The sequence below is a fragment of the Nannobrachium achirus genome (genome assembly GCF_963921795.1).
Source record: "Nannobrachium achirus genome assembly, chromosome: 11".
Taxonomy (NCBI): domain Eukaryota; kingdom Metazoa; phylum Chordata; class Actinopteri; order Myctophiformes; family Myctophidae; genus Nannobrachium; species Nannobrachium achirus.
Genome location: NC_137820.1, coordinates 13,674,745 through 13,687,733, shown reverse-complemented (window position 1 = coordinate 13,687,733; position 12,989 = coordinate 13,674,745). Strand labels below are relative to the sequence as shown.

Below are 12,989 nucleotides of genomic sequence, written 5' to 3'. Positions count from 1 at the left end.
GCCGCACGTGGTCCCTGGGCCGCCAGTTGCCCATGTATGGTATTGCATAGTGAAGGCTGTAATGTGAGTACTGTGTGTATGCAAATAGGTCGTTAGGTTGTTTTTACTGTAACAGCAAAGTCATTCAGTGTTTTTAATAACTACGTATGACCCTGTGAACATCTTGAGAGTTGAGGAAACAATAATCCTTTGACTGAAACAATAATATCATGATGCCTAGATTGCCTACAGATTGTTATAAATGTACTTTAAGCCCATGTGGGGAAACATGTCTTGCTGCGTGGTGATTGTGGGTTAATATGGACACGACAGGCTGATTATTATTTTAACCATGATGGATTCATCAAAAACATCCGTCTTTTTTCTGCCCTCCTAATACATGAGCTGGCCGTGTTTTTCGATAACTTTTTTCATTTATTTTAATAATCTTTTATTGTATTAATTTTTCTTTCCATTTTCCCCCAAAATAAAAAAATAAAAAATGAAAAAAGTTATCGAAAAAACACGGCCAGCTCACGTCTTAGGTAGAATGAGTCACCAGAAAGAGTGTCAGTAAAGAGTGTTGTTATCTGTTCTGTTGCTGCATGGAGAATGAGATGTGCTCACATGAGTCATGCTGCGAGAGAGACAAAGTCCGCCTTACTTTGTAACTAGCCAATCAGGGGCTACTCACGATTCTGGAGCGACATATTTGAAGAGCTAGCACTCGAAACTAGACCATCCCCACCTTGTTTTAACATGGGTGGATTGTTGTCTCCACCAGCCGAAGGCATGGGGGAGAGTATGTTTTCCTCTCTGTCCGTCCGTCCGTCCGTCCGTCCGTCCGTCCTTGTGTGTGTCCGTGCGTCCTCGCAGTTTGTTACCATCTAATCTCAGTCGCCGTTGGCCCGGTCGCTGCCAAAATGAGCACACACACTCCCTGCCCCAATTTTTTCAAATGGGCCTGTTGTAGCGCCACCATGAGGCCGATGTTTGCAAAACACATTTCTGTACACTACTCTTACAGATTTTGTCCACAAATCCTACAAATCGGTAGGCAGAATCTCGACAGTCATGTGATCGACACGGATCTGTCCGATTTTGCATATTCCATCCTGATTGGCTAAGATTGGCTTCCAAAGTTTGAGCCGTTTTGAACAAAATGCCTCAAATCACAAACGCAAAGTGCAATTATCATGAAATCGCACACACACGTTCCCACTAGGCCAAGGAAGAAATGCCACTTATTTTTATTTTTTAAATCAGCCTCATAGTGGCGCTATAACAGGCTGATTTGTGGTTTTACCTATAACTCCACCGATCAGTTTCAGACTTTGTACACGCACTCCCTAGAGGCCAAGGATAAACCTTTGCCCTGCATTTTTCACATCAGCCTTTTATAGCACCACCTTTGGGCCGACTTATGTAAAACACATTTTTGAATATTACTCCTTCAGATTTTCTCCAAAAATAACACAAATCAGTACACAGTATCTCTATAGTCATGTGATCAAGTCTGATCCGTCTAATATTTCATATTCCATCCTGATTGGCTAATATTAGCTTAGTTTTTGAACAAAATGCCTCAAATCATCAACGCAGCTTGCGATTATCGTGAAATTTGGAAGAGCACTGCTTCTAGTTTAGCTGTGCTAGGCTACCCTGGGGCGTGTCTGATAAAATAAATATCATATATCTAAATACTAAATCAAGGTTTTTTTTTTAAATATCCCTTTGTGTGATACTGAGAATTTACATTGGCCGTTCGGGAGTTTCCCCACATTTCCCAGTGACCGGCCCAGGCAACCAGGTCGATGCCACGTCACTTATGCACAATATGTATAACAAGGCCGTGTGGCAGGCTGTCTTGAGAGGAAAAACTATGTTAGACAGGCTGACACAGATCGGTGGGAGGGCAACAAAAACGCCAACAAAAACAATATTCATCAGGCAGCGGAGACATGCTGACTCCTAGAGGCAAGGGGTTTTCAAAGTGGGTGACGGGGCACCCTGGGGTGGCGGGGCACCCTGGGGTGCCGCGACGGCAGTCCAGGGGTGCCGCGAGATCATTGATAATATTTGGAATTTATTTGGACACTTGAAAAAATATTTAGTATCAGTACAAAGTTATTTTCAGTCAGTTCAAAAATTGCTGTTATCTCAATGTTTTCCTCGCTGTAATCTCAATGTTTTCCTTGCAACATAATCACTAAAATATCGTCACTGTCGGGCAGAAATCTCCGTATCTCCAAGTTTCAAATGTGTACGTCTTTTGGTAAAGCAAAGCCCTGCTTCATCATACAAGACTGTCGCACAAAACTGGTGAAAACAGCCGATCTACAAGCACACAACGCCTCGCATCACTGCTCAGGCTGTTTTTTAGTACATTTTATAGATGATAAATACAAAACGACCGGTTTTGGACATACCGGTACAAGGTTTCCACCCGACACGACGATATGCTATAAATATAAGGTGCTGGGAGTAAAAATTATAATGTAGGGGTGCCTCGGTTAAAAAAAATATTTATGGGGTGCCCTGAGACAAAAACGTTTGGGAACCCCTGCTATAGGCTACCCAATATGAGGTTACAAGCACATACACATGAAAATACTTTTTTTTTAATAAATCAGATTGATTGATTGATAAATACGTATGTAACACTCCCCTTCCCCCTCAATGACCACCATACATGAAGCTAGATAGCATTTTTAGGTTTTAGAAACGTTTTTTTTTTACTGATTAGGTGCACGGTCTACCTACAGTATGTCATATGTCATTGTTTTTCTAGATTGATATTCCTATGTATTGTTATATTGTTGTTGATGTACAGCCTTTCTTTCAACCCAGAGTTAAAACCAACAAAGGGTCAAACTCTTTTTTCTGCTATACCACCAAAATGTGGAAAGCCTTACCGAAGGCCATAAAGGAGTGTGGATCACTAGCATCCTTTAAAATTGCCCTGAAAAACCACTTACAGGCAGCAGCCGTTCGCAACTGGTAAAAAATTAACCTAGCCCAACCCTACCCTCCCCTGCCCCTTCTTTGTATATACTGTTTATTTTAGACTTACTGTATTTTTTTTGTTTTTCTTTACATATCTACTGCATAGTACTGTGTTCTATTTGTCTGTCATTCAATGTTATATGAGATACTTCAATGGTTTCCAGTGGAAATAAGCTTAGTCTTTTCATGGATCTCCTTTTAGTAGACCTTGTACCAGTGAACTGTACCGTCATGAAACTGTACCTTTTCCTATGCAAACTTCTAATAAAGTCTTCAATCAATCAATCAAAGCCATAGTATCTTGCTGATTATATTGATGTATTACCTGCTTATTGTAAGTAGCTTTGGATTAAAAGCGTCTGCTAAATGCCTAAACTGTAAATTGTAAATTGTACGTCTCAATCTATCAACAGGACTCCAAGATGTTCCTCCTGATCACTGCTACGCTGGACCTGGAGATGTGGCCTGTGATGTCTGCATTGGGAGGAGACTGAAAGCTGTGAAGACTTGTCTTCAGTGTCTGGTGTCTTACTGTGACCCTCACCTCCAGCCTCACTATCAGTCTCCTGCCTTTAAGAAACACAATCTGGTCAAAGCCTCCGGCCAGCTTCAGGAGAACATCTGCTCTCGCCACGACGAGGTGAAGAAGGTTTTCTGTCGTACTGATCGGCAGTGTATCTGTTGTCTGTGCTCCGTGGAAGAACACAAAGGTCACGATACCATCTTAGTTGCAGCAGAACGGACCGAGAGACAGAAAGAGCTCGATTCGAGTCTGCAGAACATCCAGAAGAGAATCCAGGAGAGAGAGAAAGACGTGAAGGTGCTTCAGCAGGAGGTGGAGTCCATCAAGCACTGTGCTGACAGAGCAGTGGAGGACAGTGACACCATCTTCACTGAGCTCATCTCTTCCATGGAGAGAAGAGGATCTGAGGTGAGGCAGCAGATCAGAGAGCAGCAGGAACGTCAAGTGAGCGGCGCTGAAGAAGTGAGGAGGCGAGTGGAGCAGGAGCTCTCTGAACTGAGGAGGAGACATGCTGAGCTGCAGCAGCTGTCACTCACAGAGGATCACATCCACTTTCTACAGCGTTTCACCTCCTCTCTCAAGGATCAGTGAATCTACACACCCAGTCAGCAGCCACGTCCGTCCTCTGAGATACTTTGAAGATGTGACCGCGGCCATGTCCAAGATGAGGGACAAGCTAGAGGACGTTCTTACAGAGGAAGGGACAAACGTCTCAGAGACAGTGAACAGGGATGTTTTACTGTCAACACCACCAGAGCCCAAGACCAGAGCTGAGTTCTTACAATATTCACGTCCAATCACACTGGATCGAAACACAGCTGATCAACGCCTGTCTCTGTCTAAAGATCACAGGAAAGTAACAAAGATGGACAAATCACAATCATATCCTGATCACCCAGAGAGATTCACTGGACGGAAGCAGGTTCTGAGTAGAGAGGCTCTGACTGGACGCTGTTACTGGGAGGCAGAGTGGAGTGGAGACTGTGTTGATATAGCAGTCTCATATAAAGATATCAGCAGAACAGGGTCTTATAATGAATGTGGATTTGGATCCAATGATAAATCATGGTCTTTACGGTGTTCCAAACAAGATTATCATTTCAGACACAGAGGCAGTGTAACTCCCCTCAAAGGCTGTGTCCCCTCCAGAGTAGGAGTGTACGTGGACCACGGTGCAGGTACTCTGTCCTTCTACAGAGTGTCTGCAGACACCGTGACTCTCCTTCACACAGAAGAACACAACACCTTCACACACAACCTCCATGCTGGATTTAGGCTTTATTTACCATATGGATCCACTGCTGAGTTGTGTGACCTAGAGGTCTTCACGGGTCCAAAAAAGCAAACGGAAATCGAAATGGACCGTCAAATTTCGTCCGATTCCGACCGGTTCCGAAATAATAATCACATTACAAAACCAAACCCGAGTAGCCCCGTAACAGTCTCGTCCGATTCCGTCCCGTTCCGACGTTCTTTCTTTTTTGACAGACCAAAATCATTCTTTGTCCGAGGTTCCGAGAGACTAGGGTTTTCCGATTAATCGATTTTTAATCGAAATCGGGATTTTTTCCTTTGGGCGATTTAAAAAATAAGAAATCGTAAAATCGATTTTCACTTTAATTAGGGTAATTCTTACTCATTGGAGCCTTGCACGGGGCAAAAAGTGCACAGTCCGGTCCTCCTAAAGCAGGACGACAAGGTCCGACACCGAATTAATACTACTTTATCTCTGATGTGTAATTTCTTTGATGCACGTGCAGCGCACGTCAGATTGGGCAGGGCTCACCACATTAGATTTTGCTATTTGGCTATATAAAAAAATTAAAAAATAAAACAATAAAAAAAAAAAAATCATGTCCTTGCATTTTTTAAATGAAAACAACATAGTTGAAACAATGTATTATTCTTTTACCAAAAAATCGAAATCGGAATCGAAAATCGACTTTTCTGAAAAATAAATCAAGATTTTATTTTTAGGCCACATCGAACAACCCTACGAGAGACCCGACCATTAAATCCCACAACTCATTTGCTGCCAAGCCCGAAAATCCCGGAAAAATCCCATTGTACCTCCCTGCCAAGCCCGTAAATCCCGGAAATTTAAAAAAGAAAAGAAAAAGAAAAAGAAATTCAATTTTTTTTTATTTTTTTTTTAAATTTTGACCCCAAAAAATGTTGTAGGCATGATAGCAATCGCGAAATTGCATGTTTAACCCCCATAGCAACCCCATCTTTCAAGCATGGCAGCCATCTTTGTTTACATTTTAGGAAAACATAATGGCTGTTATCTCATGAATGCCTGAACGGATTTCCATTCGGATTTTTTTGTTTGAAAGCTGTGAGCAATGTGGACACACGTGGTGCATGATCTAGGCATGGGTGTGCATGATCCGTGCACTATGAATTACATGGAAGTCTATGGAGACTTATGGCAGGTGGGAGTACGAAGGTATTGTTAAATGGCAGCAGATGAGTTAATTAGAATCGCCCCAAAAAATAGTGTGTATGTTTGTCCGTTTGTCCATCTGTAACTCCACGTTCAGCAGTTGTTCAATTGTCTAAAAAACATAATACAAAAATCAATAACGCATGTACCTTGCCCAACATCAACTTTATCACCTTCAGATGTGTCTCTACTTCTCATAATCCCCAAATGTTTAAAATATTTTCCCAAATTTTGGCCTGTAGGCGGCTGTCCTGTGATGCGATTTACATCACAAATGGGCGTCACCAAGCAGCACACTCCCAGTCCGGGGGCACTTCCAGAAAGAGCAACATCACAGTCTGTCTGCTTCACACCAAGGGGGACTAACAGGCACACACACAAAGGGGCCAGGCCCCCGCAGGGGGCTGTAGGCTAGTCATTATTAAAATCCCCTTTCATGTACCGAGATCCCTCACTCACGGCGGTTATACACATGATGATTACAGTCCCGTGTTCCGAAGTGTTTCGAGGGAAATGCGACCGTTTCCAACCCGGCTCCGAGTGATTATGATAAAACACTGACCGAACCGGCTCTCTCGGGTCCTCGGGTAATTTCGGGGTCGGGGCCCCCGTGAAGACCTCTAGTGTGACCTCAAGTAGATCACACTGCTGTTTAGTCTCTCATGTCAGGAGTCAGGAATCGTTTCTTTATTATTTCACTGTTTTTCTCACAGCCTGCTTTGTGAGCTTGTAGATCAGCTATTTTTGCTATGGGTCGTATGATGAAATATAATAGGGGCTTAATAATCTATTTTAATATTTTGTTGTCTTGTATTCATACACCTTCTTGATTTGTTGGATTTGATATTCCATGTGAAATATAGATTTTATTTTTCCATATTTTCTTATTCTCAAAACAAAATGGTTGTTTGTTTGTTTTCCTGTTGTTTTGAGTTATTTTGGGTTTATTTTCTATACAGAGGTTATAAATGTTTATTTACAGTTAAACACCCGGTTTATGTTATGCTAAAATATCATCATCCTTTTTAATTGCACTCAAAAGACTGCTCCACGCATTGGAAAGCGTTTCACTTCATACCATATCCCTCACTGGCAAGTCTTTGTTGTTCCACTGCCTTTACCAGTAGATTAAACATTAGTGTGTGTAAATAGTGTGTATTAATGTTTTATGAGTGTACTTTATGTCTTTATATCTGCACTGGACAGAGAGTCAGTGAATGACATGTGATTTATGCTCAGTGGTGTAAAGTAACTGAGTACATTTACTCAAGTACTGTGATTAATGGTAGAGGGTTGGTGATGATCTCTAAAACATTGATTCTCACTCTGTTCAGGCCACGCCCCCCCAAATTAATCATATTTGAACTGAGGACCCCCCAAATTAATCATATTTGAACTGAGGACCCCCCAAATTAATCATTTTTGAACTGAGGACCCCCCACCTTGACAATCACAGCATTTGTTTTGTTTTAATTTGGTGGTATTAAAAAGGCATTTAAAGCTAAAAAAATCAAACCTCTGTTCGAAGTGGAGCTGTGTGTGTGTGTGTGTGTGTGTGTGTGTGTGTGTGTGTGTGTGTGTGTGTGTGTGTGTGTGTGTGTGTGTGTGTGTGTGTGTGTGTGTGTATTGCAGTTGATGCTCAGGGCAGGCTAGACTCAACAGCACCTCTCTGGTCACCCAGGATCATGTGTACCGATTTTTGTGACATTTGAAGAAAATATGTAGGAAAAGGAGCAAAAAGTGTGTTTTGGAGAAAATTCAAGATGGCGGAAAATCTGGCCTATATAGGGAGATGCGTCTTGACCCAAGGAATCCAGGGAAAAAAGAATTTTAATTTTCCGATCTACGGTTCAAGAGTTACGGGGCAAAACGTAAAGTGGGCCGTTATAGCGCCACCATGAGGCCGAGTGATGTAATTATTTTTAGATTCATTCTTAAAATCATTATGGATCTCCTCTCCGAGGTTTGAAACTGTAGCTCCTATGGTTTACGAGAGAAAAATACTTGAAAGTGATTTCTTGCATTGTCCCATTATAAGTCAATGGGGACAATTAAGCGTCGTTTTTTTGCCGATTACGTCGGCATGGTAAGGCGGATCGGAACGAAAGGTAATAGAACACCATTCCCGGCCGAGCCGCACATTTTGATGTATATATTGCGCGAGTGGCGTAAATGGTGCGGCACTAGTTACGCGCCGAAGTTTAGGCTACATACAGACACGGACGGAGACAGACAGACAGACAGACCCACACACACGGCCACGTATAGAAAAACTATTTTGCACTAAGCTAATCATCTTGGGACCTCTGCCAAAATCATGTGGGACCCCCTGGGGGTCCTGACCCACAGTTTGTGAACCACTGCTCTAAGACAGTATAAATAATCATGTGAATAAAGTGAGATTAAATAATAATCTTGTGATTAAAGTGACATTAAATTATAATATTGTTAATAAAGTGACATTAAAGATGAACAAACCAAACATCTCTGATCACTGCTTTGTTTTTTATTCTAACAGTCTGTGTAGAAAGGTTGACTCAGCAACTTTTAGTCTCGTTAAATGAACGTACAAACAACACTTAAAGGATAATATTTTATTTGATAATCTTCATGGCTGCTTTGTCTAGGGTGCAGAGACACAAGTCCAGGACTGCTGCAGAATACTTTGATCACATTTTTTATCAAAAATACTTCAGTTTAACCTCTTAGACTAGATTCTCTAGACTTAGTAAAAGACCAGATTCTTTGTCAGTTTATACAACAAATCTCCATCAAAAATAGCAGATCTACAAGCTGTGTGAGCTTGTAGATCTGCTATTTTTGGTGAATGTTCCCCTCAGAACAGGGATGCTGGGGTTCAGGTGGTTAAAATGTCTAGAATAAAAGTTATTTCCAATCTGTCCTATTTTAATGGAAACTGATATTCTTGTAACAGCTTTTCTTGTAACATTTATTTTAACTTGGGGGAAAGAGTTACACGTTTACATGATTTGTACGTGAGAGCTGTAGCACATACAGTATGTGAATCAACTCAACACTACGACCACAGTGGAAAAGAAACATGGCATCTGTTGAGAACCAAGGAGGGCTGAACTGGACTAGTAAAATATGAGTTATATCAGTTGAGAGAAAGTGTTTCAAAGTGTCCAATTGTAACAATAACAACTACATTATTATAATAACACTCAACGATCATAATCCATGATCCATAATCCAAGTGTCCATAATATCCATTATAATATAGAGAATACTATAATATACTATCTGTCGCTATTATTGCGACCAAAGTTCGCAGTTTACTATGAAAAACGTCACAGCTCACACGGCCACTCAAAAGAAGGATTTATAATACAGAAATGTCACATTTCTGAAAGGTTATGTTAAGTTATGCACTCAGTCAGTACTTGGTCTGGAATACTGTTGAACACATTTCTTCATCGATGGGGCGTGGCATGAAGGTGGTCAGCCTGTGGTACTGCTGAGGTGTTATGGAAGCCCAGGTTTATATTATAAATATATTTATATTATAGTTATAATGGCATGAAGGTGGTCAGCCTGTGGTACTGCTGAGGTGTTATGGAAACCCAGGTTTATATTCTAAATATATTTATATTCTAGTTATGACGGCATGAAGGTGGTCAGCCTGTAGTACTGCTGAGGTGTTATGGAAACCCAGGTTTATATTATAAATATATTTATATTATAGTTATAATGTCATGAAGGTGGTCAGCCTGTGGTACTGCTGAGGTGTTATGGAAGCCCAGGTTTGCTTTGATCCAGGATATTCCACTTTCAAAAAAACTTTTGGTAATCGTATCGTCTAATCAGGCTTTTATGAACACCCTGAACAGATTTTGATTTAAACTCTGAGAGTGTACACATGGAACCAAATGGACCCTTACAGGTCTGTAACTCTGAGAGTGTACACATGGAACCAAATGGACCCTTACAGGTCTGTAACTCTGAGAGTGTATAAATGGAAGCAAAATTTGACCCTTACAGGTCTGTAACTCTGAGAGTGTACAAATGGAACCAAATGGACCCTTACAGCTCTGTAACTCTGAGTGTGTACAAATGGAACCAAATGGACCCTTACAGGTCTAACTCTGAGAGTGTACCAATGGAACCAAATGGACCCTTACAGGTCTGTAACTCTGAGAGTGTACAAATGGAACCAAATGGACCCTTACAGGTCTGTAACTCTGAGAGTGTACACATGGAACCAAATGGACCCTTACAGGTCTGTAACTCTGAGAGTGCACACATGGAACCAAATGGACCCTTACAGGTCTGTAACTCTGAGAGTGCACACATGGAACCAAATGGACCCTTACAGGTCTGTAACTCTGAGAATGTATAAATGGAACCAAAATTTGACCCTTACAGGTCTGTAAATCTGAGAGTGTACAAATGGAACCAAATGGACCCTTACAGCTCTGTAACTCTGAGAGTGTACAAATGGAACCAAATGGACCCTTACAGGTCTAACTCTGAGAGTGTACCAATGGAACCAAATGGACCCTTACAGGTCTGTAACTCTGAGAGTGTACAAATGGAACCAAATGGACCCTTACAGGTCTGTAACTCTGAGAGTGTACAAATGGAACCAAATGGACCCTTACAGCTCTGTAACTCTGAAAGTGTACATATGGAACCAAATGGACCCTTATACAGCTCTGTAACTCTGAGAGTGTACAAATGGAACCAAATGGACCCTTACAGCTCTGTAACTCTGAAAGTGTACATATGGAACCAAATGGACCCTTATACAGCTCTGTAACTCAGAGTGTACCAATGGAACCAAATGGACCCTTACAGGTCTGTAACTCTGAGAGTGTACACATGGAACCAAATGGACCCTTACAGGTCTGTAACTCTGAGAGTGCACACATGGAACCAAATGGACCCTTACAGGTCTGTAACTCTGAGAGTGCACACATGGAACCAAATGGACCCTTACAGGTCTGTAACTCTGAGAGTGTACACATGGAACCAAATGGACCCTTACAGGTCTGTAACTCTGAGAATGTATAAATGGAACCAAAATTTGACCCTTACAGGTCTGTAAATCTGAGAGTGTACAAATGGAACCAAATGGACCCTTACAGCTCTGTAACTCTGAGAGTGTACAAATGGAACCAAATGGACCCTTACAGGTCTAACTCTGAGAGTGTACCAATGGAACCAAATGGACCCTTACAGGTCTGTAACTCTGAGAGTGTACAAATGGAACCAAATGGACCCTTACAGGTCTGTAACTCTGAGAGTGTACAAATGGAACCAAATGGACCCTTACAGCTCTGTAACTCTGAAAGTGTACATATGGAACCAAATGGACCCTTATACAGCTCTGTAACTCAGAGTGTACAAATGGAACCAAATGGACACTTACAACTCTGTAACTCTGAGAGTGTACAAATGGAACCAAATGGACCCTTAGAGGTCTGTAACTCTGAGAGTACAAATGGAACCAAATAGTCCTTGAAATGAAACATATGACTATATTTGTGGCGGGACAGAAATAATATATTTTATAAAAATATGAAATCTGATCTGGTGAAATGTGTTGCTTGTTGAAACACATGAGGCCTCGTCTACTGGTCTACAGCAATGTTTCCCAAACAAGTATATATTGATTGATTGATTGATTGATTGATTGATTGATTGATTGAGTATTTATTAGACAATAGTGGAGAACAGTACAAGTATAGTCAATACATTAAAATAATGTAATACAGTACAAGTACAGTTAAACACCCTGCCTAAAAGGAACATCTCAAACTAGAAAATAGTGTTCCTTTGAAACAATTGTGGGCTTGCTTCAAGCCAGAAAACAATGGCTATAAAAGTACAAAATGTCAAGATCGCAGGCAGTGCTCTCTTTGGCGTCATGCATGATTTGAGGCATTTTGTTCCAAAAATGTGTTATGATCCAGTAGATGTGCATAAATGTCATTCACATATTCAGAACATTGCTCAGGCATGTCCGAGTCCCCTGCATCAATGTCTGGAACAGTGAAAGGAGCGACTCGAGGAGAGGCCTCAAATCTGTCCGACTGTGACTGGGCAACGGTCACTTTCAGGAGCTTTGCAGTGGTCTCGCACCGTACTGTGTCTACGTTGCAGGTGGCAAACCTCTTTCTCCTCCTAGGTGTGCCTGCTGCTGGCTCCCACTGTGTCAGTTTGCTCTTCGCCAGTCCTGGCGGGGTCCTCACGCAGTGTGCAGCCAGCCTCATCGTCCTTCGCTCTCTGGAATTGTTCCAGACCCCTGGTAGGACTCTGAAGTCGCCCACACAAGCGCCGACGGTCAGTTGTGGACCACAACTGACCGTTGGCGCTTGTGGTCTGTTGTTGTTAGCCGCCGTTGTTAATGCAGACATGTTCTCCATCTTAACTTTAAACTCCACCTACAATCGCCACTAGGGGGAGAAAATGACCGAAGAGTCGATTAATCCTTGAATTGTGACGCTGTCAGTGGTTATCCAGTGAAGTAGCTCAAGTATGTCTCAGGTAACTTGTCTCATCAACTCCAACACTGAATGACAGCGCACTGTTCAAACTCTGTTGAATTATACCCGACGCGCATCGTCGGCCATTGGCTGTTCCAAGCAACGCGCGTCCCAATGAGCACGTCGCGCGTGCATCCGTACACAAACACGCGTCCAATGAGCACGTTGTCCGTGTTGTTACGTCAGCAACGGGAATATTTGACCCGGCCACCGCGCCGAAGAGCGAACAGATGCTAAGCTAACCGTTATGCTAATGCTAAGCTAACCGTTACTTCGCTAAATGCTAACAGATGCTAACGGCTAACCGCTACTCCCGCTACACAATTACTGGCAGATCTGGTGTTGTTCTTTGCACAGGTGTGTGGTAGAATACTGGATAAGGGTCCATTTGGTTCCATTTGAGTAGGCCTACTCTATGTGAAATAAATGCTTTTACTTTGTAGATTGGTGTGCCAGAGAAAACGTGTATCAAGGGGATCAGTGGTCTAGTAGTGCAGTGGTTTTCAACTTGTGAGCCGGGACCCCC

The 12,989-nt window shown here is 42.1% G+C and overlaps 1 protein-coding gene across 1 annotated transcript; it reads left to right on the top strand.

The window, feature by feature from the left end:
• Positions 1–1,861: 1,861 nt before the first annotated feature.
• On the top strand, positions 1,862–12,705 carry LOC308294146 (tripartite motif-containing protein 16-like; the record flags this gene model as incomplete). The annotated part of the gene is made up of 5 exons (XM_080736870.1): positions 1,862–1,886; positions 3,399–4,095; positions 4,130–4,839; positions 12,106–12,225; positions 12,650–12,705. The coding sequence occupies 5 exons, from the start codon at positions 1,862–1,864 to the stop codon at positions 12,703–12,705; spliced, it is 1,608 nt and encodes a 535-aa protein (XP_080592996.1).
• Positions 12,706–12,989: the final 284 nt, after the last annotated feature.